Source organism: Melospiza melodia, chromosome 4 (genome assembly GCF_035770615.1).
Source record: "Melospiza melodia melodia isolate bMelMel2 chromosome 4, bMelMel2.pri, whole genome shotgun sequence".
Lineage (NCBI taxonomy): Eukaryota > Metazoa > Chordata > Aves > Passeriformes > Passerellidae > Melospiza > Melospiza melodia.
In genome coordinates, this window is record NC_086197.1 from 51406151 (window position 1) to 51432961 (window position 26811).

At 44.4% G+C, this 26811-nt stretch overlaps 1 protein-coding gene across 2 annotated transcripts in view; it reads left to right on the forward strand.

The window, feature by feature from the left end:
* ABTB3 (ankyrin repeat and BTB domain containing 3) overlaps positions 1–26811 on the forward strand; it is a 162535-nt gene that overhangs the window by 86714 nt on the left and 49010 nt on the right. For both annotated transcript variants that reach the window (XM_063154388.1, XM_063154389.1), the window contains exons 2-3: positions 6073–6222; positions 19403–19607. In XM_063154388.1, coding sequence (XP_063010458.1) covers positions 6073–6222; positions 19403–19607 — 355 coding nt within the window. The remainder of the gene's footprint in view (positions 1–6072; positions 6223–19402; positions 19608–26811) is intronic.

Genomic DNA, 26811 nt, shown 5'->3' on the forward strand with positions numbered 1-26811 from the left:
GCATTTTCTCCGTGCAAAGCCACTCCTTGTTATTTAACTGGGTTGGAATGTGTGGAAAGAAGACACTTTGCTCTTCTTGCCTTGAATGGTTTCCAGGACGTCTGTTAGCTGAAAGCAGTGGCTGATATGATTCTCTTTAAAGTTTTCCCCGTGCTCTCATTTCTGTAAGGAGAATGTTTTCCATCAGCCTTGCCCATCGGGTGGACAAGCCGAGCCTGGGAATGATGGTGCAGGTTGTTTAAAAAAAATGGAGACCATAGGGTTTCTTTCCAGGTGTGAGCTTGGCCTGTAGTAGTTTGTGTCACTTTACATTCACCAGCTCCCGTGCCCCTGGTGTGAGGGAGCTGAGCTCAGGGTGCTGCTGATCCCAAATCATCCCTCCCAATGGCTGAGCACCTGGCTGGTGCCCTCCTCATGTCCTCCTGGTCGCCACGACTGCAGGGGGTGGGGCTGGGAGAGTGTTCTGCATGTTGGAATACCAGCCAAGAGGGGTTTGCACCTAGCCAAGTATTTTGCTGTTGTAAAGGCAGCTGGCAATACCTTTGACCCTTTTATTTTTTCCCATTCACCTTTACATAGATGTCAGGAATGCTCTCTGGTGCTGAAAAGTATTTTAGTACGTGAGCTTGTGGAAGAAAAGGGGTTTTTTGTTGGTCGTGGTGGGGTTTTTTGTGGGGTATTTTTGGTTTTTTTGTGGTTTTCTTGTGTGGTTTTTTTCGTTTTGTTCTGGTTTTGGGTTTTTTGTGGGTTTTTTTTTCTGTTTTTTTTTTCTTTTTTGTTTGTTTGTGGTGGGGTTTTTTGTGTTTTTTTTCTTTTGTTTGGTTTTTTTTGTTGTTGTTTTTTTCATCATTGATGTTTTGCAAGCTCTTGAACTTCTTATGATTATGAGAGAAGAGTGGTCTTAAAGACTTTTTGGTCCTGTGTTCCCATGTAATAAAATTTATAAATTGTGATGACTGAGGGGATTTTCTACTCCTGAAGGTAGTCCTCCTGGGTAAGGTTGGCATTTACTTGAGCAATGTAATATGCAACACCACGTGTTGGGGACAGCTCAGGGTTAGCTACCATTTTCAGGCTCATTTTATATAGCAATTTGCCTTATATCTATCCTGCACACTTAAATTCTATAAACTCTTAGTAGGATCCAGCTATTCCTTGCAGTGGGAGTATTAACTCTTCTCCAGATATATACATTTGCTTAAGATGTAATAGATAAAGAGGGAGGTAAAAGATTATTTGAATTACTTTCTCTTGAAATTAGTAGCACTTAAAGAAAAATAACAAGAGAGCAGCAAAGCATTCATGTTTCTATTCAGACTCTAAATTGGTATAAAGAAGTCTGGCAATCTTTCCAAAGGAATTTATGGTGTAATGTGAAAAAAGTATTTTTGGTGTTTACAGCACTTACGTTTTTAGTGAAAGCAAACACATTTGTATTAGGTATCTGCTAGATTACTCAGCCATAGGTCAATTTGAATCACATTGTTCAGTGGGCGTTTTTATTAATTTAATGCCTTTGAAAAATTGTGTTGTTTAGAGCATGGAATTTGAATACTAAAGAGGAGAGGGAGGAGGCAAAGAATTTGAGATTTGGATGACATTAGATATTGCAGACCCATAACTATAGGCAGGGCACACTTCTTACTTGCCTTGTTCAATCCCTTTATGTACAGATATATATATATATATATATATATATATATAGATATAGATATAGATATAGATATAGATATATATATATATATATAAATTCAGCAATAGTTGAGGTTTGGGCACCATAGGTGCCATCACTTCAGGAATTGTTTGGGCGAGAGCTGGTATACAAGTGCAGGTATCTGTCTAAATTAAGAAGTAGAGCTTAGATTTTACAAAATGTTTTTTTAAATGACTTCTCTGTATTCAGGTGAAGTGTGGTCTACAATCCCTGTATTTCTCCTGCTCTGAAAAGCTGTAAGAGGTCACACAATGGCTGCTGTGTCTTGTGTTGGGGTTGCTCTTGGCTCTCAGGTCCTTCAGGCTGTTTTGCTGGGGAGACACTGAGGAGCTCTGTTGGGACTGCTGCTGGGCACTGAGTTTGGGATATTTGTGTGATGCACTCAATGCTGCAAGGACAGCGTTGGTCAGCTCTGTGGCAAGCTCTGAAAGAAGTATGCAGGAAAGCATGTATTTTTGTGCCAAAATTTGCTTTGCAGCGCAGGGTGGTGCATCAGCTAAGCCCAAGAGGTGGGAATGTGCATGGGGAAGCTGGAAGAATTAACCGGTGCCCCAATCTCTGGATGAGTTTGCATGAAGGTTTAAAATAACTGCTCCTTTTATATAAAAAGTCTGGGCACCTTCATTTTGTGCAGTACTTGGTTTGGGATTTTTAAGTCCTTAGGGATTGAGCTCTGGCTTGTGCTTTAGCTGGGCCCAGAAGGCAGGAAAATGTGAAATGTATTAATTGTGCATCAGATTTTCTCTATGATGTTGCTTTTTCTCTAGAGATTTGGTGGGGGGAGCATTAGGAGCTTTTCACTATCATTTTTTTGGCTTCCTGCTGATTTTAAAATGTATGATTTCTCTTCAGTCTTTCACCTGCAGATTGCAGGGTACTCTTGAGGCCCAGGGCAAAGTGAATACAGCAGTGTTGGGTATGGCCCATTCTGGATGTGTCCATGCAATCAAGTCCTGGGCAGATCCATGTCCCAGGGAGGGTACAGAGACAAGGGGAAGCACCAGAAGAGGTGACAAAAACCCAAATACACAAAGTGCTTTGGCCGTCCTGCGTTGCTGCAGCACTTGCTAGCAGCTGGGCTGTGGCTGGTGCCTTGCTGGGCGGCGCGGAGCAGACAGGGATGCGCGATGGAGGCTGGCCCGGGATCCATCGGGCAGCTGCTGACTGCTTCACTGCCATTCCAGCGAATCACAGGCAGGAAGAGAGCTAAAATCATGGGCAAAGAAGAGCGCAGGCTTGAGTAACCATGCAGAAAGGAAGGACATTGAACAGTGCCAGTTGAGAGGTACCACTGTTCATATCTGAAGATACTGCACAGAAATCTTTAGTGTGGAATGACAGATAGAATTGGCAGTGACAGCCAGAAAAGGAATGGGGAAAAACTCCTGGTTTCCAGGCCTTTGGAAACTTGAGGTCCTCACCTTCAATACACAGTAAGGCTGAAAAAGCAAGTGAATAATATCAATTGCAGAGAATGAAAATAAGGAAGTTGAACTGTAGCCAAACCAGTGAAAGATGATGGTGGCTTTTTAGCATTTTCTATCTATAAAAAAAGATATTTATAATCACAAAGTGTTTGTATTTTTCTCCTCCCCTTCAGTGCTCTCTTCTTCCTTGCTGTTGCCTTACATCAGAAAATTTGAGCTTTACATCAAACACTGATAAAAAGAGAGGGAGTTTTTATTCTAAAAAGCATTTTACTTGCTTTAATATTCTTGGGGGAAACAGTTGAAGCTAGAAGATTGGCTGAGTTGCATGCCCAAGCCATACAATTCATTTTCTCCATGCTTGTGAAAACCAGATTTGATCCGGCAAAATTATGAGTTACAAACAAATCTTCCATCACCCCACTGGTCACTCGCTCTGGTCAATTATAGTTTTGATATAAGAATCAGATGTTTGGCTGTTGTGTGTCTCTGCTAATCTCCAGCCCAAGTGTAACCCTTTGGCATGACACATCCTATAATTTGTTAAGTTTTCTAACAATAGCTCATTTTGCATTTCATTGGTGCTTTTCTCTCCAAGAGCCTAAGAATATGCTTCCCTCACTAAAGACAAGAGTAATTAATCATTAGGGCTGTTTGTAAGGAAAAGGCCTAGTTGTGGGAACAGAGTCATAGGCAAAGTAGAGAATAAAATTTTTATATCCCACTGCATCAATCACTTGGAGAAATATCTTCTGTATATAATTATAGTTTTAAACCATTTGAATTTTATTTGTATAGTTATCTTAAAACAGTATTTTTTTCTGTGCACTTAAGGTGTGTTTTTGTAGAAAAATTATCCAATTCATTTTTTAAAGGTGCCGTAAAGCTGATTGTGCTCTATTTCTTGTTTTTAGAAATCTCTTAGAATATTAGATCATTTTTACATCTGTTTTCTGCAGGGAAGACTCTTCCAATTTGTTCTTAATTTCTATCCATTAAAATGATAAAGAAGAATCTAAAAAAAATGAGAGAGAATACTTACTAAAATATGCAGGCAAGCCTGCATTTTAAATGCAGGTGTTGTACTTCCCAAGCTCTGTACATCCACAGAATATAAATGTGGATCGGTGCACCAAGTGTTTATGAGAGTCAGCCACTGAGTGATGGCAGGAGAATAGGAAGAGCTTGTTTGATAAGCTGTTGTTGCTTTTATTTCCTTACCTCTTGGCTTTGAATTGTTCCCTCCCCAGTGCTGTGTCAGGTGCCCTGCTCTTTTCTCTCCAGGGCACTTTCTTATGAGCTGTGTTACTCTCTCATGACCTTCTACACATTCATGGCGCTGTTACAAGCCTGGACCAGAGCCAGGGGCTGGGAATTATGTGTTCCTGCTCATCCATCTCCACTGCGTGCAGAGGGTGATCCTAGTTTAGGCTGCTGTCTCAAGGCGGTGGTGGACAAGACCTTTGGTCTTGGTTTTCCCAGGGTATACCCCTGCTTTTTTCTTTGGAATGGGCTCATTGAACCTGTGTCACCTCTCTCCTCCCAGGATGGATGTTTTTAGGTCCATGCTGCAAATATAACTTGCAGACTCAATTGGTTGCAGGTAGGAGATAGATGTGAGGAGGGGAATCCAAAGTGGTTTGGTGAAGCTAACAAGATCTCTGAGAAGCATTTCCTTTCAGCTGCATTTCCTGAACCTGCAGTGGTCCAACCGTTGACAGTTCTATCAATCTACTGACAGAATTATTGGTCATTACAGTTGGGTGTCATATATTTACTGAGCTCGGAAACGAAGCAAATTCTTCCCTTGAAGAAAAACATTAAATATGTACCTCTTCCTTAATGGGTTTTGCAAAGTCTGCTTGGCCCATAAGGGCAGAACCTACACTGTATTTAAAGAAAGGAGTAGTAAAAGCTAATGGAAAAAATACATTTCCTACTCTAGCTTGTTTTCAAAGGTAATATTTGGAGATGAGATGATATTTAATCATCATAAAGAGGTACAATTCCACTGCCTCTAGTGGCTCTCCACCTGTATATGTCCCAGAGGGATTAGGAAGGTGATGCTGTGAAAAGCATAGCCAGAGCTGACTGTACACAGAGCCTGGGAAGGGAGGAGAGCCTGCTCTCCAAGCTGGACCAATTCAGCTGTTGCCCAAGGCTGGTAATGCAGTGTTTGCTCTTGTAAATACATTCTGATTTTTAGCATGACAATGATTTTGGTGAATAAATAGATGCCCTCCATCTATTCCTGAGGGTTTACATGTCATGGCAGAAAGTGACTTTTGTGCCTGAATCAATGTGTATGTAAATCATTTTATGTCAGTAGCTTTATTTTTGCCCTGCACCATAAAAATTCACTGCTCTAAGGGCTTCTGCATAATGGGCTTTTGGAGCCCAAGCAGTTCAATTGCTGGAAGCTGTATTTACAAAAGAAATTCAATCAGCCATCAATGACACTTACAGCATCTTGATGCTGTCCCTTATTTTGGCAATTGACAGTGAAATCCCTTTGCAGGAAAAAGCTGTAAATGTGTTGTCTGTCTCCTATATAATTTGAAAGCCAATCTTTAGGAATTCTGAGATACCATTAGGTACCATTTTCTAATAATTTTGTGTAGGTTTAGAGTAGTTTCTTGGAGGCTTCTTTGAAACTTTCTTGAACTCCGCCTTGAGCAATCCTCCTAGGTTTTTCTGTAAGAATGATCCTGAGGTGACATGGTAATCAGCTTGAAGATATTCAGAAGGGCTAACAAGGGCCACTTCTGCATGAGTCATCGGTGACATTGTGTTACAGATGTTGGTTGTCTTCCAGCTCTGCACATGCAGGCTGTGTCTTGGAATGTCCCCAAAACAATGTGGTGGTGGCAGCAAAGTTACCAGACTAGCTGAAATTATATTGGGCTTCTCCTTTCTTTTTATCCAATGTAGGTGTTCTCTGCCTGCCGGACAGCTTGAACCTTCACAAGGACCAGCAAAGGTCAAACAAGCCCGGGGAGGTGCAGATGTTCAGCCAGTCAGAGCTGAGGACCATCGAACAGTCTCTGCTTGCCACACGCGTGGGGAGCATCGCTGAGCTCAGTAAGTACCAGGCTGTTGAGAGTGTTTGGATTTCTTTCCTTGAAGTAAAGCAAAGCTAAGTGCATTGCCCAGTTCTGCTGAGGAGAGATGAGGGGGCTGCATGATGTTGGAGATGTTGGGCAGATCTAGATGTGTTCATTCTCCATTGTTAGTTCATGAAGCTGAAACTATAGGAGGAAAGAAGTGTTGTGCAGACTCGTAGCAATGCCTATGGCTTGTTTGCAAACATTGCTCTCAGTTTTAAAAGTGAAAGATGCTTTATTCCATCCTCCCTGTATTGTATTTGAGAGTACCTCTCAGCCTTGCAAGTGTCTCTTGTATTGATATCCTGTCTCATTTCAGTGGAATGTCTGTTTTATGATGGGCAGGCAGAAAGCTGAAGGCTGCAAAAAGTAAAGGAAATGTTGTCACATCTTTAAGGCAGATCTACTTCATTCTTTGTTAGAGAAGATCCCTTTACCTGCCTTTCCTTCTCCAGCCCTACAACTCTAACCTGCAGCAGAGGAATTCACTCCTGAAAGAATAATTTTTTGCTGTTAATCAAATAACATTTTGAGAAATGCGGGAATCTGTGATACTTGTCAAAATTTGAAAACTTGGCTTTTGGCACTAATAAATGGTAGGAAGCAAAGGTCATATGCATCCTTATGTGACATGGAGGTAAAATTACCAGAAGTGCTTTATTTAAACTTCTTTTTTCTTAAGAGAGAAGCATTCCAATCACCTGTTTCTGGTCTAGTTAGATACAGGAAGCTATGTGTAGGAAAACAGAATCATTCAGACAAAAAAAGTGTGTTTTTTTTCCTGAGGTTTGTGAGAAATACTATCAACTATTCTTTTCCTGAGGTCTGTTACAAAATTTTGGGGAGAAATTGAAAATACTCAAATCCATGAAGATATAGCCTATCCAACCTACTGCTGTTCTTATTGATGAATTGTGTGTGCATTTTTTGAAACTTCCTGTATCAATGGGAGTCTCCTCTGTAGCTCCATCCTATCATCATGGTTCAGTTCCTCCTGTTCATGGGCCATGATGTGGGTGCACCAAGGATGTTTGTCTACAAGACACAGGGTGAATTTCTGTTTTCAGCTTGCTAATTTTAATTTGCTCTGGTGCAGCATCAACAAGCCAAGAGCCTTAGTGTGAAGTGTTGCTCCGTCTCTGGAATCAGGTGTTTGGTGTTATTCAAATGAAGTAATTTATGCTCATTTATTTCACGTGCATGAAACCCACAACAGTACTGTCTGTGTGCCAACTAAATTATGCATAATACAGCTCTCTTTCTTACAGTTCATATGGTTGGGATTTAATATATGAGTAATTTGTGGGTATTTCATGATGGGTGAGGTTTTTATTCTGGATTTTTTTTGGACCTTTGTACTCAACCCAAAAAGCCAGACTTCTTAGATAGAGCACCTCATCCCATATTAGAGTTTGAACTCTATCACCTCTAAGTGTCCTACCTTAGATTCAAATGCTTGGTTGGTGCATCTGTTGACTGGAAACAGAGGCAAAACACTCTTCAGGGTGGCCAGGTGGAAGAACAGAATGCTCCAGTGGGAGTTGGATGCCGCTGTCAGAGAGGTTGGCACATCCAGCAGGCTGGTAGCCCTCCAAAAAGCCCTGTGGCCCGCTCAAGGGATCCTCCCTGGCTGCTGCAAGCAGATGCATGTCAGGGAAGCAGCAGTGGGCGGAGCAGTAACTGGCAAAGCTTGCAAGGCTTGATATGCTCAGTTGGGTAGAAATCTCTGCTGTGGAGCAGTGCCGGTGCAGAGTTCAAAACTGAGCTGTGAAATGTGGAAGGAGTTGCAGCATGTTGGTGGGCAAAATGCTCGTGAGTTTGGAGGAAAAATCATGAAGTGGGAGGAGAATGGAGCAGTGGGGGGATACAAGTAGGTTTGCTCTTTGTTCAGTGCTTGTGTGTCTGTCTCTGGCATCAGCAGTGAGCCAGAGGTCACAGCAAAACCTCTGCCATGGAGGTGGGTGGGGAACCACAGCATGGGGCAAAAGTGCAGAGCAGTGGAGAGGAGATGGCAAGAGTACCTGGGAATCATAAAAGCATGAAGGCAGAAGGCAAAGGAGGATTTATTATTGCCCTGGTGGTGTGAGGGGGATGGACATTGTGGATATGGCAAGAGTGCCATGGAGAAAGTGAGATATGAGGGAAGGATTGAATAGGGAAAAGTGCCTGCTTTTGAGGGAGTGAATAAAGGTGATGAGGGAGACTCTCTGGATAGGAGGGAATTAAGAGAATAGCACTTGAAAAGAAGATCATGAGGAGGGAGGAGGAGATGGCAACCAGAAGTGGATGACAAGGACTGAAACTCAGCTTGTGGACTAGCAGAGGAAGTAGTCCCCAGGCATGTGTCTGCATTTTCCCACCAGCTTGCAATATCCCAGGAGCCAGGATTTCATTTCTGTTTGCTTCAAAAGAGCACAAAAACAAGGGCAAGACTAATCTTGTAATAAAGCAATTTAATTTTATCTCAGGAAAAAAATATTTTAAAAAGCAATTCTAATTGAATGAGATTTCCTATAGTTTATTGACATGAATAATTAAAGTATTGTAAGTACACAGAATAACTGGAATTAACAAGTGTCTGTGTGCAGAGGAAGGGCTTCCCTTGCTCTCAGTTATACCCAGCATCCTTGCATGGAGCAACGTGACCAGCTGCTGAGCTGCTGGAGGCTTTGAGACCACGGAATCAAATCTGTCCCATGGAAGACAACAGCTTGCAAATGAGACCTGTGTTCTGCCCAGCACCTGTATTTCTGCTCACATCTTCTAATTTCTTTACAGTCTGTCCTAGGCGAAGAAGAGATTCACAGGGTAAAAAGCCTTGTATCATATGCTACCTTTACCTTGCCCTACCCACGATGGTCCTTGTGTGTCTGCACCCTTTGTTTTTTCATGTATTGTCAGTGTATTAGAAAAGACCATTCAGGTAAGCTGGGTCTCCCTGGGTGTGACAGAAGGTAGGAGAAAACTGGGGAAAGGTGGGATGGCAGATACAACCAGATGGGGAGGGCAGCACCATCTGGTGATGCTGCCATTGAAGAGTCGTCCTAGTCAGACAGGTGCATCTGGACTCATGGATGCTGCCCTGGTCCTGCCAAATCCTGCTCACCTGGAGCTTCTGCTCTCATCTCCAGGCTCAGCAGGCAGCAGGCATTGGTCCTCACTGGGACACAGCCTGGCTGGCAGTGGCAGTGCCACTGGCCATGGGGATCTCTCCAGAAAATAGGAACAAGACGTGATGTTGCTGACTTAGGGGGAAAAAAAAAGTGAGGTTTTGTCTCCAGGACTTAGGAGGAGAATGTAAATAGACACTTAATTCTGCACCACAATTACAGCAGTAATGCATGATTCCAAGGCAAAGGCTTAAAAAATTAATGTGAAACCTTATTCATTAAAATATAATGAACATGGCAGAAAGTTAAGGAACAACTATACATCTGGTCTATATTATATTGGCATTTAGTATTCAGCAATTGTAATTGCCTACTACGGTGTGTTTTAAAATAACGTAATTTCATTTGAAATGCTTATTATATAGACAACATTGGGAAGAACTGAAGCACAGCAAAAAATAATAGGATTTTAAACAGTAGCCTGACAGTATTTCACTGTTGAATCTTAGAGAAAATATTTCACAGGATTTTGTTTTTCTTTTTATTCCTCCCCCTTTTTTTTTTTTCCTTGAAGATTCCTGTATTCCTAGACCTGACCTAGCAGAGAAAAGGAGTAGATCTGTTCGGGTTTTTTTCAGAAAGTTTTTGGGATTTTCCTAGATTTCTAGTACATCTCTTTCATTTCTTCCCTTTCAGATGTAAAAAAAAAAAGTAGACTGAGTAGTAAAAAGACAGGAACATTAGGGAGAGCTTTTGCTGTGGAGAAATCCCATGATACTGCATTTTGACCTTTGAATATTTTTCCTAACTTCTTTATATGCATGTTTGCAATCCACAAAAATTTATGTTATATTTGACTGCATAATGCTCCAAGACATCTATTCATCATCCAATCTAAAAATACTGCTGCTGGCTTGGAGACCAAATGCAGCAGGAATGAGGCTCATAACTGAAGGTCATTGCTGTTTTTAGGGTGAAGGAGGACCCTCTTGCTCTTGAGTGTGCACGCAGCTGGTGAGAATGCAGAGCAGAGCCTGAAAGTGCATTGGGCACCAATCCTGGCCCCAAGAAATACTTGTCCTTCACTGCCTTGGGGTAAAGACTGTCAAGGTGTTAGTGTCTGACGTGGGACAACCACCCTGTGCTGACGTGTGTTTGTAGGGCTGCAGACAGCTGTGTGTCTCAAGCAGCACGGGGAGATAAACCGTGGCTTAGGGTGTCATCCAAAACATCTCTTAGTGTATGTCTTCAGGTTAGAGCAAAAAACTGTTAGGGGCTTGTTTTGGGTGCAAAGATGGCCAGTCTCCTATGGCTTCCTGGGTGAGAAGTTTGCCACACAGACTTGTGCAAACCTCAGTGACTGGTGCTGGTATCACTCTAAGTGTTAACCACAATGAATAATCATTTTCATTTTAAACTGTGATAATCTGAAGATATGATTTAACACTGCTAGTATCAGAGGTTTTTTGCTTTTGAATGGTGTTTAACTTAGAGCAGTCCCTACATGTGATGTTCAGGCTGGTATTTCCTTCCTGTCACCACTCAGGTCTCAGCAAGGTTTTCCTTTTTGTCATTGGAAAAATGCCACCCTCTATCCCCTTTTTTCATTACCCAGCATCATCTTTTTGCATCCACAGTGCTGAATGTATATATTTCCAAAATATAAGCCTCACAGGGGATCTTGGCACCCTTTTAGGGATGAAAGGAAGGGTTACTGCTCAAGTGTAAGTAGGAATGTGATTGCATATACTGATACTGTTTTTCATTTCTCCTCGCAGCCTCAGCTGAGGAGATGATGAAAGTCTGCATCCCCTCCCTTGCCTTTTCATCTAGTCTCAATCCTCTGCAGCCAACAGGAGGGAGCACTGCAGGAGTCATACAAATGGATTCATGTGCTCCAAAGAAGAGGTTAAACCTAGGCTTAGAAGCAAATGCCAGGGTAAAGGTGCTTGCTGGAAGCGTGGCATCTGAAGGGGTGTTGTCACAGGAATGTCTGCTAATTTACTGCCAGAACAAAAGCCCTGTTTGTCAGATGTATTTCTCAGACTAAGCAGCATTTGTAGAGTAAGACCAAGCTTATTCCCTGTGAATGATTTGGTTCATGGAGCACAGTGCTGAGCTAAGCAGAGGTACTAGCCCAAACCTGCCATTCAGATGGAAGTGCTCCCTTCAGTACAGTGTTTGGCCATAGACTGACAGCCTGTGTATCACTTCTCCAGATACAGTGATGCTTTTCCCAGTTTTCAAGGGCCCTCCACTGGGTTATTGCCCAAGGTCTCTAGGTCCTCACTCACCCGCTTTCTGGGTGTCTAATTAGCAACTCCTCCTTGCTGATATCCACACATCATCCAGTCTTTGTGTAATAGTTAGAAGTTGTTGAGATGTTCCTCAGCAGAGAAAGTCCCCCCCTCAGCAGAGAACAGGAAGCAGATGAATGCAGTGCTTCAGTGGTTAAATGGTAGGTATTTTCTTGGCTCTGTAAGGGCTGCCTGGTTGCACGCTTCCCTAGCTGCTACCCCCTTCTCCTTGCTGCCCTCTCTGAGTGAGGGACTACAGCCTCCATTCACTATCTGCATCTGTGTACAGGAGGGGTTGTGGGTTGCTTAATAGTCCCAAACAACATCTTGCTTTTCTTCTCTTCCCCCTGATACCCACTGTCATCAGCCATAAAACAATACATTTATTTATTAGGTGAGATGAAATGTGAGAGAGGATAATTTGAAAATACCATGTTACACCCTACTTTGACTTCCCTGTTGACCAAGGGAGTGGATTTCTGTCTTGGGTAGCAAGGGCAGATTGCCTTGTTGCTTGTCTGGATCCTGAGCTCCTCTGGGATGAGCTCTGGATCCTGAGCTCCATGGGTGAGACTCAGCCACTATTGCCTTTCCTGGGGACAAGCCCAGGGTGGTTTTGTTCCTCCAGGGCTTCCACCTCTTGTGTTTAAGCCCACTCAGGTTTGCTGCTTAGTGGCAAAAGGCATCGCTGTGGTGGCCGGGGAAGGCTGGAGCTCCAACCTCCACCTGCCTTCCCCAGTACACCAGTGTGAACACCAATGTACACCAATGTGAACTCCTGCAGAACTCCCCATTGTACACCACATTTGAGGTACAGACTCCTGTTCCCTCTGAACCCCTGCATCACAGCACACTTGGGATTCAAATGGCATTTTCCTTTCTCTGCTGTCCTCCTCGTCCCTGCTGTGCAGAGCACAGGCAATTCGTCAGGTCAGGGTGAGCACTCCTAGCTGGCCTGCTCAGCCATTGGGGCTCTCAAATTTTGTTTAAGGACATGGGCCAAAGAAAATCCAGGAATGATGGTCCATAAAGCAGTGGTGTTCTGCAGAGTGAAGGCTCTGCATTAGGTTGGCACATAAATAGCTCATCTGAGTCAAAGCTTGTTTTATTTGAAGTTGATGTGGCTTAAGGGGAATCAGACACAAACATCAAGCTTGCCATGTCAGATTGGAGAGTCCAAACGTGTAAGTGTTGTTATAATAGGTATGTGAACTTGAGAGGATTTAATTATTATTGTGGCTTTTTAATGGGATGTATCCAATCCTAATTTATCAGTCTTCAAAGGCTTTGCAAATGCTAAATTGCATGCAAACACTTACTCTGTAATATAAACAGAAGGTTCTTGTGATGGTGGGGTAAGTGAAGATAAAAAGATTAAATGATCTGTGGGAGGCCACAGAGAAGTAACTGCCAGAAAATGGGCTGCTTGCATCCTGGTCTTGTCTTCTCAATTCTGAGTCTGAGGCCACAGTTCCTTCTTTTGGTCTTGTGTGGAAGAGATGAATGGCTTTTAAGAGAAGAAAAGGTTGCCTGTGGTAGTAGATAGGGGCACAGCATGGGACAGCAGAGATGACAAGAGTTGGGGAAGTTTCTGCAAGGTGAGCTCAACGATGAATTTGTTGCGCATTGGATGTCCCACTGACTGTGGGTTATGGCACCCCAAGCACACCCACAGCCTGAGGCAGCTGGAATAAAATCTGGAATATACGGTGTGCCAAGAACAACTTTTTATGTTTGAAGATACTTTGTGCTAGGAGCATGCACACTGTGAAATACATTCTGCACACTTTGTAGCGTGCAGCCACCCTATCTCTGTGCACACTCCTTTCCTGGTATAGATGAGTAGTGTTCAGTTAACAATAGAAAACCTCACAAAAAATCATTTGAGGACAGGTTTTGCTTGAGTAGTTTTGGCTCAGCTGACTTTTGAAACGTGGAGATTGATGTACCGCTGGAGAGAGAGGATCGTGGAGGAACAGTGCAGCTGGAATTGAGAGTGGAGGGATGGCTTGGGTGGCTGAGGGTGACCTGGCACAGCTCAGCTGCTCATATTCACCTGCAGTGGTGTGCTGACAGGTGTGTGCACCAGTGTGCCCCTTCAGTGCAGAAACCAGAGGGGCAGAGACTTAGCTACACTCTGGGAAGGATGCAGAATGGCTGTGGCTACCAGCTAGCAGTCTGATTAAATAGACCATGGTTTATTGTCAGGATTATAAATTCATGTTTCCAATACAGTCTCCCCAGAGCTGGTTGTGAGCAAAACCATAGATCCAAGACTTTTGTATTGAAGTGTGAAATGAATCTATGTCAAGAAAATTAGTTTTGCACCTGGCTCACATGTTTGTAAGGGGGGAATCTACTGACCATGACATGAAGTTGGCATCTAGAATGCAGCTTCCTGAGGCATACTCCTTCTTTTCATGGTCTGGACAGGACACAGGAGGTTGTTAAGGGCCCTGAAAGGCAGACACAACTCTTGCCTGTGGCTATGGCCTGCTCTTTGCAGGAGGAAATATTCACCCAGGAAGCACAGCGAGGCAGTAATGCTGCTGCAGTGAACATGCCCCACTGCAAGGCATAATTCCCAAATGCAGACTACACACGCAGGAGTCAAGGACAGCTGGAAGGATGACCAGACCAGCGTTATCAAACTGATGGGTGCTGCCTGCACAATGCTGTCTTGCTAAAAACATGGTCTCCTGCTGCTTCTCCCAGTGCCACAGCAGGGCACCAGGTGGGAAGACAGCTGCAGTGGGAACAGATGCTCCTCTCTCTCCCCTGGGTTTTGAAGGAAAGACACAGGTCAAAGAACTGTGTGGCTCATTTCAGTGTACAAAGACATCATTGCTAAGTTGTTCTGGTAGTTTTAGGACATGCTTTCGGAACAAGAAAAACATGAGGTAGGTGTCATAAGGAGGGGCTGCGTAAGGATCTGTCCATGTCATTCATGTCAGGGCTGTGGCTCTGCGGGCATTCCGTCAGCTGAATGGCAGTTGTTGAGTCTGAAAAAAGGCTGCTCCTAAGCAGGTGGGATAGCATAGCATCATCAGGTTCATCATGATAGATTGGAAAATCCCACAGGAAGCTTCTCAGACATGGGCATTTGACATCTGTCATTTTCTTTCTCTTCTTTCTTTTTTGCCTTCCTCTGCTCCCCCTCTCCAGTACAAAATTGGAAACAGATGTGTTATTCTTTGAACACCACGCCTTAACATAGTAAAAGCAGTGATAATAGCTTTTACTGAAGCCAAACAAAGTTTAAAAAAAAAAAGCTTCACTGGTCACTGCATCACTGCAGAGAGGACTTAGACTGAAGCTGTCCACTTGCATGCTGTATGTTGTTGTTTTATGTTGTATTGCACCCCCATGCAGGTGGGAGCAGCTTTAGCTTTACTTTGCCTGTCACATCATATCTGTGGCTTGAACTCAGTGAAGCTGTTCCCTAAATATTCAGTGTTGCCTTAAACCAGGCCCATGTCACAACATGCACATTACATAATATTTTCAATCTTTAAATCAAATGTATGTGGACCTTGCATTCACCGACCGTGCTGAACTGAGAGCAGCAGCAGTGGGCGAGCCCCGCTTTGGTTATAGGCAGGGGGAAATGCTGGCAGCTGCAGTGGCAGCTCTGCACACACTGTGGTACAGAGGTGTTTTCCTGGGGTTTTGGTAGCTGGAGTGCGAGGCACAGCCTTTCTCCTCTGGGCTGATGAGATCCAGTGTGGATCCACACTCCTGGAGCCCTTCCCCATCTGGAATCAGGGCTATGAGGCAATGTCAGCCTGGGGCTTGCTGCTGCCTTTGCTGCCCTTTGGGAGCCTGTCCTCTAGTTGTGGCTTCTGAGCTTTGGCAACAAAAATGTCCTGAAATGTCCCCCTGCTTTGCTGTTCTTTTTCTTTTTTCTTATGTTTACGCTGCACAATGTGATGTTTTCATCTCCCTGGCTGTGCCTGCAAAGCAGTTTGTGCGTTGGCTCACTTGGCTTATGATGCATAAATTACAGAAGTTTTCATTGAGTTTAATTTTAAAACAAAATAAACTTGGCAAGCTCTCTTGTCAGGCAGATCAGCTCCCCACTCCGTTCTTCAGGTGGTGGTACAGGGTGAGAATTTGCTCAGTGGAGAGCAAGGCAGGGATCCCTGCCAAGTCCCTTGGGTCCTGATGCCACAGCCATCAGGAGCCTCATTCATGGAGTCACAGAGTCAATGCGACTGCTGGGAATTTTATTTTAGATGTATTCTTTCTGGAAATGGTGCACCGAGGAATTTATTGGCCTTTCAGATGTGTTCAGCTGATACAGCTGAGGCATATTTTCAGGGCCAAAAAAACAGCAGAAAAGCCAGCAGTGTTGTGAGCAGGTAACCTGCCCTTGCAGAGCCTTTCTGTGCTGAGCACAGCCCTGAACAGCAGAGGTGGCTGACACTGATGAAGGGATAGCACAGACTTGTGAAGAGGACTTGTCTTTCTGTGCTTGGCCATAAATTCGAGGTTGCCCTCATTGTTCAGATGTAGCACAGCTTTTACAGCTGGCAAGGAGATCATGTGTAGTTTGGGTTTCCCAGATGAGGCTGGAGTTGGCTGATTGCTGGAGAGCAGACCAGTGAGTCCCATCATGAAGCTGATTTCACATCTGTGGGCTTTGGGGTGCCTTGGAATCAAAGAGAGTTTCAACTCTTGGTACATTCTTAGGAAGGAAATGGAGAAGCAAAAGCATATTAACAAGGAACAAGAGAAGGAGTAAAACCTGGTAGGGGTTCAAGACAACACACACACGCACACCTAGAGCCAGATGTTGCACTGTGCTACATTTTACAGAGTTTGCCTAAGTGCTGGTGTGCAGTGTGTGCGTGTGCCTGTCAGCTTCCCCGTGCCTTCCTGGCCCTGATCCTGGAGAGTAGATGTGCTAAGGCACGGTCTCTGCCCTGGAGAATTGTTGCTGTAACTGGATGCGGCTGAAGGAGGCAAAGGGCACTGGGGCATGTATCGGATTGTTCGAGGCTCTGCTGTGGAATAGAACAGAGCAGTGATTCCTGTCCTTCCTCTGCAGCTCTGCCCAGTGGGTACCAGGACAATAGGGCTTTGTATGCTTGCTTACTGTTCTCTGTGAAGCTCAGTGTTTTACAGGTATTGATTATTTAGGCTTTGAGTTGACCTGAAGAAGTAAGTCAACTTATTGGTAAAGAAATCTTAGAATAATTGTTAATGTAGAAATTATTTCAAATGTGACCAGAGAACGCATAGCAACAGCAAAAGAAAGATCTAAGCCATCCGTTCTTGGTATAATGTAATTAAGTGAGACTTAAATATAAAAAGCATTAATTCAGCTTTAATGGTATGAATTGGTTTGGATTTTTTAGGAGGTGCTAGAGGAAATACAGCATAAAAGGATGAACTCCTCGTCATATTGATATGGATTGGAGCTTCACCTTTCAGCAAGACATGAGTTCCTCCAGCCTTGCATCAGCAAGGCTGCCTGTCCTGCTCACATCATTCTTGCTGCTTTCCCTTCTTATTCACTGTGCAGCTTCCTCTGGTCCTGGGCATGTCACTGAGGTCACATCACTCCAGCGCTCAGGGAGGAGTGAGATGAAGTAATGCTGCTGCCAGAATCTGGGCCGAAATTTCATCCTAATTTTTATTCATCATTCATGACAGAAGTCAGAGGCATTCTCTAGAGCCTGCTGTCTCAATCCACTGAAATGGAACTGGCTATGTGCTAAACTTTACCCGCATTCTTCAGTGCTGTAATGGCTTGGGTTTGAAAGGCTGAATTTAGTGTGCCTCTCCCTTTTTCTCTGCCTTTGCTATTATTGTTAAAGCTGCATGTTGCAGCCAGGATTTCGATGCAATTTTTTTGCCTTCTGGAGAAAAAGGGGGAAATTTAATATCAACAAGGCTGCTAGCAGTTGAATTGGCCTGTGCTAGACTTGGCAGTGCACATTTGCTGTGACTAGAGTGAGCTGAGGGAAGGAGATCCCATAGTTTCCTGCTGCTTCTGGTTGTCTGCAGAGAGCCTTGTGCAGGTCTGGGGCGTCATCTCAGAGGCACATCTGTTTCTTCTGCAGACCTGATCCTGCATACTTTCCACATGCATATTTTCTCTTGGAAATTATGAGCATGCAAGGCTGCAAGATTGGTCCTATCATGGCAATTTCCTGGCAGAGGGAAAAGACAGAAGCTATTTTTAAATGAAAGCTTTGAATCAGAAAAATATTGCAGAGTGAAGCAAAAAATATGTGTCAAAACCCTGAAATCATGGACTATGTAGTTTCCTCATGTCAGTAGTTTTCTTCTACTGGTTTTAAGGCTATGTTTTTGGAGGATTGGGCTGAGATTTTTAAGTGAGACATTTCTGTTCTCCCCGGTTCACATTATCACTGCAGCAGCAGCATTTTCTGTGTGAGTCAGGCTGGAGAGAGGTGTTCAAAGGGATGGGACTTTGCAAAAACCTGTAGTCCAGCCATGCACACGGTTCTGCTTTAAGTTTGCCCAGGAGTTCATTATTTATCCCCCCACAATTGGTTTTATGCTCCTACCTTGGTGTACATCTTAAACTTTTTCTTCCAAATTTGTGCTTAGTGGTCACTTGGGAAAAACAAGTAAGAGAAAGTGTGTGACTTCTTAACAGTGGAAAATTATGTCCTCTTTTTCTCATCACTTGCTTTTGTATAGCTTAAGAATGACCCAAAGGGCTCTTGCTCAGATTTTAATTTTAAACAAACCAACTGATTTGATTCAAGATCCTTATTTCCCCCAAAAGCACTCTCAGAGTGATTTGAACATGTGAAAAAAAGGCAGTTTAAACCACAATTGTTTCCCTGCCTTTGATAGAATGGTCACTAGACATAAAATTCACTGCCTCGGAGAGAGGTGCTTTAGTTAATTAGTTACAATCAGTGTTGTGCTAAGAGACTGCACTGCTGCTTGCCCGTGTATTTGCCTGGTAATCTCACTTGCTGGCTTTGCTCATCCCATTCCACATGTTGTGGCTAGATTCCTATATTTGCTTTATGAGAGAGTGCCCCAAACTAAATTGGTGTAGGGGGATGATGAGAATCTTCCTCTTTGTCCTCCTCTGTGCTCTGGAAACCTGGGGGGCCAGGTGAGCCTACTTCATAGGTTTTGCTTTTCCACTAACGTGAAGTTTTCCAGGCCTAGCCTGGACTTAAAAAAATTAATTTTGGTTGCACATTCTTTATATTCTAGCAATATTCCCCCCCTTTTTTTCTTCACCCACATGCTCATTCATATCCTTCTGCTGTGCTTTGTGTGTTATCTGACTGCCTCCTTCCTCATTCCAGGAGGCTGGATTTCACTGCCCCTCTGACCAGGAGCATGCAGCTTCTGGTGGCACACTGCATGGTCATTTTTTGGGGCTCTGGGGTTTTGGCATCCTCCAAAGGCTGCTGAGTAGGTAACTGTGATCCTGGCTCAGCATGCCAGCTCTCATGGTGGTGCTGAGATGGGCCAGCCTGATGTTGCCCACACCACCATCTTTGCAAAAGCACGTCTCCTGCAGGCCTTTGTGGGCTTGTCTGCAGCCTGGGTATGTCACACCACACCACATAAACCACCAGGAAAAGTTCGGCCTGGTGATGAATAATGCCCAGAATCCTGTCCTACCCTCTGCTGTTTGCATATGTGAGGTTAAATGGAAGGGAAGACCACCCCAACCTACCTTTCAGTTTGCAGCTCAGGAGAGGCAGCTGAACAGCCTGGCATTCACCTGGCTCTTGCTTTTTTCCAGGTGACCTGGTGTCTCGAGCAATGCACCACCTGCAGCCCCTCAATGCCAAGCAGCACGGGAATGGGACACCCATGCACCAGAAGCAGGGATCCTTCTACTGGGAGCCAGAGGCCCTGTACACCCTTTGCTACTTCATGCACTGTCCACAGATGGAGTGGGAAAACCCCAATGTGGAGCCCTCGAAAGTCACGCTGCAGACTGAGAGGTAAGAGCCTCTGCACGGTGCTTGGTGTCGTGGTGAGGATGTTTTGTTAATAAATCAGCCTGGCTGGCTAATTGCTAATTACAGCCTGCATGCAAGAGGCCGTGGAGCAGTCAGCTTCACTTTGGGATCACCTCCCTGAAATCCGCTTCTCTCCCCGAAGTGCTGCGTGGCTGAACCAATATATATCAAAAGTGACACCCAGTGGCTACAGACAGCAAATTGGTTCCAGATGTGCTTGGGAGAGATTTCCTTTTCCTTTCGTTGTTGCTCAGCTATTCTGTGTTTTGGAAAAGAAAATGAGAACTTCTATTTCTGGCCTAGCAGGTTTGGGTTTAAATGTGTTTTTTTTCCCCTGCGTGTTAATAGGGCTCAACAGCTGTGAGTGGGGAAGTGGAAAATGAATAGAGCAGTGTGTGTAGAAAGGAGAAGTCATTAAAGATGCTGGGCTCCTGCCGCACTGAGTAACGGGGCACAGGAGTGACCTTGGGGCTGCCCTGGCCAGGGATGTGGCAAGTGCCAGCTGTGCTGCTCTTGTCACTGCTCCAGGGATGGGCCAGGGAGCTGTGCCTCTGGCCCTGTCCCGACTCAGGGTCTGATGTAAGGTGAGAAGGAAACGCCTCTGAAGCTGGCAGGCTGGGTGGCCAGCCCAGGTGGCAGATTGCTGACCAAGAAAATAAATCCCTCTCCCAAAAAAGCCCAGCAAACTCTCTTTTAAAACATGTCTCCAGCTGTGTGCTAGGGCACACTGCTGCTTCCATGCCACACTCTCACCAGCCCTAAACCAGGCAGCCTCAGTACAGAGATGAGAGGAGTGGCTGGTTTGATGCTGGATATGAATTTTTAGGATGGGTATTGTGGTGATGCAAATGCAAAGCTGGTTTGTCAGGCTGGGCTCCACATTTACATCCCAGAGTATGTATGGCAGTATACATGTGAGCCAAACTCTGATCTGCACATATGGGGCTTGGCTATTGTTGCAGGATGAAGTCTGCATCTCAAAAGCAGCATTTGAGGGTCTCATTGTGTGTGTACTTGTAAATGGTATATAATATGATATTTTAATTGAAATACTTTTTTATCAGTTGCAGAAGAGCATACAAAATGAAATTCTGGCATTAATGATGTTACTGGGAATTTTGCCATTTGCCTTTGGATGGCATTTTGTTTCTTTTCAAGTTTGGGTCGCTCTGTGAGCATGTTGTCACTTTTTGTTCTGTTATTTCCAAAGTATGAAAAAAACAAGAAGGGAAATGACAAGAATACAGAATTTTCTCTATTTCTTAAATTGATATTTATTTCATTATTTGTCATCCAATCTTGCTCTTTTAGAAGGCCTAACTCATGTGCAGAAGTGGTTAGTATGCACAAAAAATTTTTTTGAAAATTATAATATACTCTCACCTGATCTGTAGTTCTCATCTGTGGGAATAATGCTACTGGAACCAGAGGAAATAGAGGAGTGAATATAGCTAAGCCTCTGGTTTTGTAAGATTTCTTCAGACTGCTGTGCAAAAGTGAAAAAGGGCAGGAATATTTGGAAAATCACTCTCACAACAACATATTTGTTGTAATATGTTTTCCTTTCTCTGAGGTTGCCTTAATACATGTCCTCTTCATTAGAGCCCTAGAAATGCTGATTGTTTAAGGCAATTGTTCTTCCTTTATTTTGAAGCCTGCTCTGGCAGGGCGCCGTCACTTGGCAGGGCAGTGGCCGAGTGTGGCGTGCGGCGAGGCCGGAGCGAGTGCTCCGTGTCATTGCCAAGAGCCTGTGGTCACCTCGGCAAGGAGCAGCTTCATCTCCTGCTGCCCAATCCAACATGCATTAGCACTTAGTGCCGGAGTGGGAGTGGTGCCTGGCCTTTCCCATGGGGCTGAGCTCTGGAGTTCCACCAGCTGGATGGAACCACCCTGTGCTGCTCGGGAAGGAGAACAGTGAGGCTGACTTATCAGTAGTGCTCTGAGGAGCCTTCCTGCCCATTTCCCATATTTTGTTTTTTTACAGGCAGTCATGCTTTGTGGTCCATGACGTATCTCTGATGGTTTCAGTTTCCATGATGGGATTTTGTGAGTTGCAGGGAAATGGGTTTATTAAACATGACACTTTTACGTGCAAAATATTTGCAAGATTTGTGACATATCTGTTGCTGTATTTGCTCTCCAGCTGCAGCAATTGCTTGTATTTTGTAAGAAGCCCAGAAGGAAGCAAGAAGGTCCAGGCATCTTTCCCGTCCTTGGACTCTCTGTGTCCCTGCTGGTGCAGAGAAGCCAGGACAGTGTGGATCTGGCTGTAGAGGCAATATTTTCATGAAAGAGGGGTTCTCTTTGGCTCTCTGTGAAGCCAACCTGGCTACTGTCTTGGCCCCCTCCCTGACAGTGCAAGCCCAGGCTAGAGAGGATTGTGTGATGCAGGCAAAGAAGTCTCACAGCACTTTCAAGGCTTGATGGCACCATGAAACCATCCTGTTCTTCTTACTCATCTCAAATCCAGCCCACCTGGATTTTGGCTCTGAATCAGGCTGAGCTGCAAAGGCTGTACATGTCCTCCTGTGCAGAGGCTGGATATGAGAGGGGAATCCAGTATGGTGGCATTGCTGCCTGGCTTAGCACTTTCCAGCTCAGAAAGCAGTACCTCCCTCAGAGCCTTGGGGGACACATAAAAAGGGATTTTTACCTTTGAGTAAATCTGGCACTTTGTTTCTAGGGAGCATTTCTCTGTGTTTGCTCTTCATGGAATTAAAGAAATGAGAATGCAGTATATTTTTAATTGTGTTTATTTTTACAGAAAATAAAAGGGAAAAATGATTATATAGTGAAACTGTTTTTGGGGGAGGGGAAACTGCTTTCATGGGAGGAGGAGGAGGAGTGGAGAGTGGCCAGAATTGCTTAGAAAACCTGGAAAATATTCCCCACTTCCTAAATTCTGACAAATCCAACCATAAGATAGATGTGTGATCCCCTCCTACCCCAAACTCGCATTCCTTCAATCTGGCCACTTTGGCTGAGACTCTCTGGTTTTTTGGCAACCAGTTCTGCTGACCCTGGATACCATGTAAAAGGTTATTTTGTCAGGCATGGAGGTACAGGGAGAGGGTGGACCTCTTTGTGGGGTCCCCTTTCCCTATTGCACCCAGCTGGGATGTGCTGGAGCCATTTATCTTGTGCTGGGTGTTGCCTACAAAAGCAGTGCTCCTCCAGTGCTTCCACCTGCAGGATGCTGCGGATTATTTAGGTTTGTGATTCTTTTGCTTTCCTGGGAATTAAAAAAAAAAAAACAACAAAACCAAAAAGAACTGTAGATGAGGGTAGATGATCTTAACTGTTGTTAAGATTTCTTTCTTGCAGCTTCTAGCTTAAGAAAAAGATTTGTCCCGTGGTTATGTTTGGCTTGTCAGCCCCTATAATGCTTCCAAAATTATTGCAAGTAATTTCTTAAGCACCGGAAAGGGCAGAATCTGTAGTTGCAGATTTGTGTGATGTTGTTTTTCCTTAAGTGGTTCCTTACCCCCTTTTATCCACAGCTGTATTGACAAAGTCCTCATTACTTCCTAACTTGCCGTGTTCCCCATTAACAGCTCATTGAGAAGCTGTGGCTCAGCATCTCAGCCAGTCCAGAACCACCCATTAATTCTGCTCACGGGCAGCCAAGTCCCTTCTCCAGTGCTTCCTCTGCTGCTCCACCTTGGAGGAGCATTGTACCCCTGGCAGCTGTTAGCTTTTCTCCTCCAGTCTTAATTGAGTTGATAGATATGTGTCTGGTTTTAACCTTCTTTTCACTTTACCTTAACTATTATTCCCTCTGTGGGGAGCAGTCCCTTAGGAAACTCCCATGGGCTGTTATTGCTTACTTTTCATCTTTCTGCCTGCCTTGCACGCTCACATGGACACACAGAGAAAAAGATATATGTTCCCTGCACATGCATACACCTGCAAATTGTAGACTGTGGTCATTCATTATTAATGGAAAGAGTTTGGGCTACCTCAATTTTGTTTCTTGCTTTGAGTATCTATTGGTGTAGCTGGCTAATTAATGTGATGCAGCTTCTCTAATGAGAGGAGTTTACCATGCCATTAAAATAACTTTTAAAATAATTTGAACTCTTTCAGAGCCTTTTTGTAACTGCTACAGCAGTTATACAGATTATACCTATAGAGAAATTTCAGTAAGAGAACTAGGGAAAAGTGTCCTTGGTTTAAATTATTCTGTGATACAGACTCCCTGGCTAGGTTAGTCTCCAGCAAAGACCAGAAGAGAGTGGAGAGAGTGGTGAAGAATGCTAATGAAAAACAAGTAAAGCACTGGGAATATGGGAGCCCTGCAGTGAAACCTGAATGAACCTGCGTATGCAGAAGGGATTGCACATGCTTGGTGTGCCAGTATGCCATAGCCCCATGTAACCCTTTCTATTTTTATCCACTGTTTGACTGGAAACTTCACATAGTAAAGCTGTAGCCTTGCTGAAGTCAAAATTGAGAGCAGGGTTGATTGGACTGGGAACCACTGAAAAGAAATCCCAATGCATCCTTACCTAAGTCCTCTAGATTTGCATGCTAAGTATCAAACTTCCCACCTCCTAGAAATCCCTTCAGCAATGTTATTGGAGCTGCCTGCAGCATGTGAGATGGCACATGTTACAAGAAATAGTTCAGGCATTATTTGTAGCTTGGCTGTTACAGAGCAATATCCTTGCTGGGCTGGGTCTGTATTCTGCATCTCTTTTATCAAGCTGGACTTCTGCTGTCCATGGGACGGCCATAGGATTTTTTAAATAGAGGAAACTGCATGCAGCCCAGTGAGAACTGCATGGTATCCAGGCTGTTCTGTGCTGCACTCTGAATGCTGTGTGTCCTCAGGGATTTATGCCATTGCCAGTCGTGTCAAATCCCATGTCCAAACTGCCAGTGAAATATTTGCCTTTTGTGGTTGCTGGCTGAGTCATCACTTTGACTCAGTTGTGTTTCAAGTCTTGGCCATTAATGTTTTTAATGCTGGAGAGGTAACAGGGACAGCTCATTCCAGCCGGGGCTGTGGGTTCAAAACCCATGATTTGCAGATCTCCATTTGTGGACTCTGGAGCACCAATGTCCTGGTGCACAAAAGCCACAGGATAAATCCTTCTTCTGCCTAGGCAGGTCTCCTGAGGCTCCTGTGAGAGCAGGGAGGTTTGATCCTTCAGCCTGAACGAGATGCAGAACTTGCTACTTAGGTCACCCTTAGCTGGGCTTCTGGGGTGGCAGAGCAGCTGTGTAGAGTGGCTGCATGAGCTCACATGGAGCATCAGCTGGCACTGCTGAGTTTCTGGGAAGGATTTGGACTGGCAGCTTTTTGAGGGCATCAAAAAGTATTTGCTCTCTCTGAAGACAAGTAGTTTATGGTGTAACTATAAATGAGTTTTTCACCCCAGAAACCCATCTGAAATGCGTGCACTACATTGGAAAACCCCATGTTTTTCTATCTTTCAATAATGCTAAAAATGGACTAGCATTGCATATATATTTTCATCATATGTTCCTAGTGAAAACTTGTCAGAACTTAGGATGCTTTTCAATTCATATATTGGGATTTTCTTTAAAAACCACCCATGAAAACAAAAACAAACAAGTATAAAGAACTTTTTACAATGTTAAAGTTGCTGACTCATAGCTGCAAGAAAAAACATCTCCCTACCTTTATCTAGAAAGGCTTTTTTATGTAAAAGTACAGCCTTATGCTTCTGAGAAGCATCTTTAACTTTTACTTGGTAGCTTTTGCAAATTTAAACAGCAGTGACCTCTGTGTACCAATTTGCCTGTTGTATCCATAAAGGTTGGCTGGAGTGAGAGAAGAAACCCCACACCTACAGCACCACCACCCTCCTCAGTAGCCAGAGGATCCTGCAAACATCGCCTGAAGCAACTGAAGCAATTGAACCAAGTTAGAGAATGGTCCAGTCTTTCAGCTGCGTCCCCTTCACCGCTGGGAAGCTGAGGCAGGGACAACAGGAGATAGCTCTGGGACTTCACATCCCAATAGGATTATGCCTGAGAGATTTGTCTCTTCCCATTGTGACTGTAAAGCCAGTCCTCTCCCTAAAGTTTGATTTAATACAGGCAGTGAATGAGTGCAATGAGTGGGGCAAGGGCTCTGTTGGTGTTTGGAGAAGAGCAGTGTGAAGTGCCCCTGGAAACAGAGAGACTGTTGTTGCTGCACTTGAAATGATGATATTTTCTTTGGAGCACTCTGATTGTCTGGGAATCCCTCTTGTGCACTGATGAGCTCTGGGACCTGGAGCACACTTTAGGCTCTGCTGGGAACGAGGGGCTGGTGGCCCGTCCAGGGTTTGTGAGCCTGTGTTAGGAGCATTCAAAGGTGATGGGTGTTCCTACTCTCTGTATGGGAGAGGGAGCAGCTGGCGAGGGGAAGAACTGCTGGAAATCAAGGAGAGACTGGTTGTGTGTAGTAGCCCTGCTCTGGGCAGAAGGTGGACTGAGAATCTGGTCAGCAGCCAGCAGGAATTCTGCACCCTGCAAAGATGGTAGGAACTGTGAAAAACCAGGGCCAGAGATTATTTGGAGCTGGAATTTGTCAGAGTGCTGGCCCTAGTGCTTTGCAAATCTGGCATTGCAGCAGCTGGTGTCCAGACAGGAGCTTCATCCATCTTCTCATAGACCCATGCAGAAATAATGAAGCATCCTATTGCATTTTATGGTGCACAATTTCTCATGGTCTTCCACCTGACAATTTCTCCTGTTTACATACAGGTAGACTGCTACCACAACAACAATAACAATAACAGTACTACTACTGCTAATAATAATGGAAAAGCCTGAGTTATTGCATATGCATGACAGGATTTTTAATACCTCAGTGTGCCAGCAGGCGAGGGAGGGGGAGTGGTGGGCAGCCCAGGAAGGCTGTGTGTGGCTCTGGAGGGAGTGCAGGCTTTAGGGAACCCCTCTTATGATTACATCTGGGCTCCTCCCTGTAACATCTGCTTTTCTGATGAGTCATTCTGTAATTCAGAGTGCTCCAGCCCCACAAAACTGAGATAACTTTGAGGTCTGATGGGGTAGGGAGGGGCTGTTTGCCCCACTCAAGAGGGAGAGTGCTGGCAGGGAGCTGCAGTGTGTGAAGGCAGTGGGGAGAAGGACTTCTGATAGCCAGCACAGTGAGGACTTGTCCCTTGTGGGGCAGTGCCAGCAGGGTGTTGCTACCTGCAGATGTTTT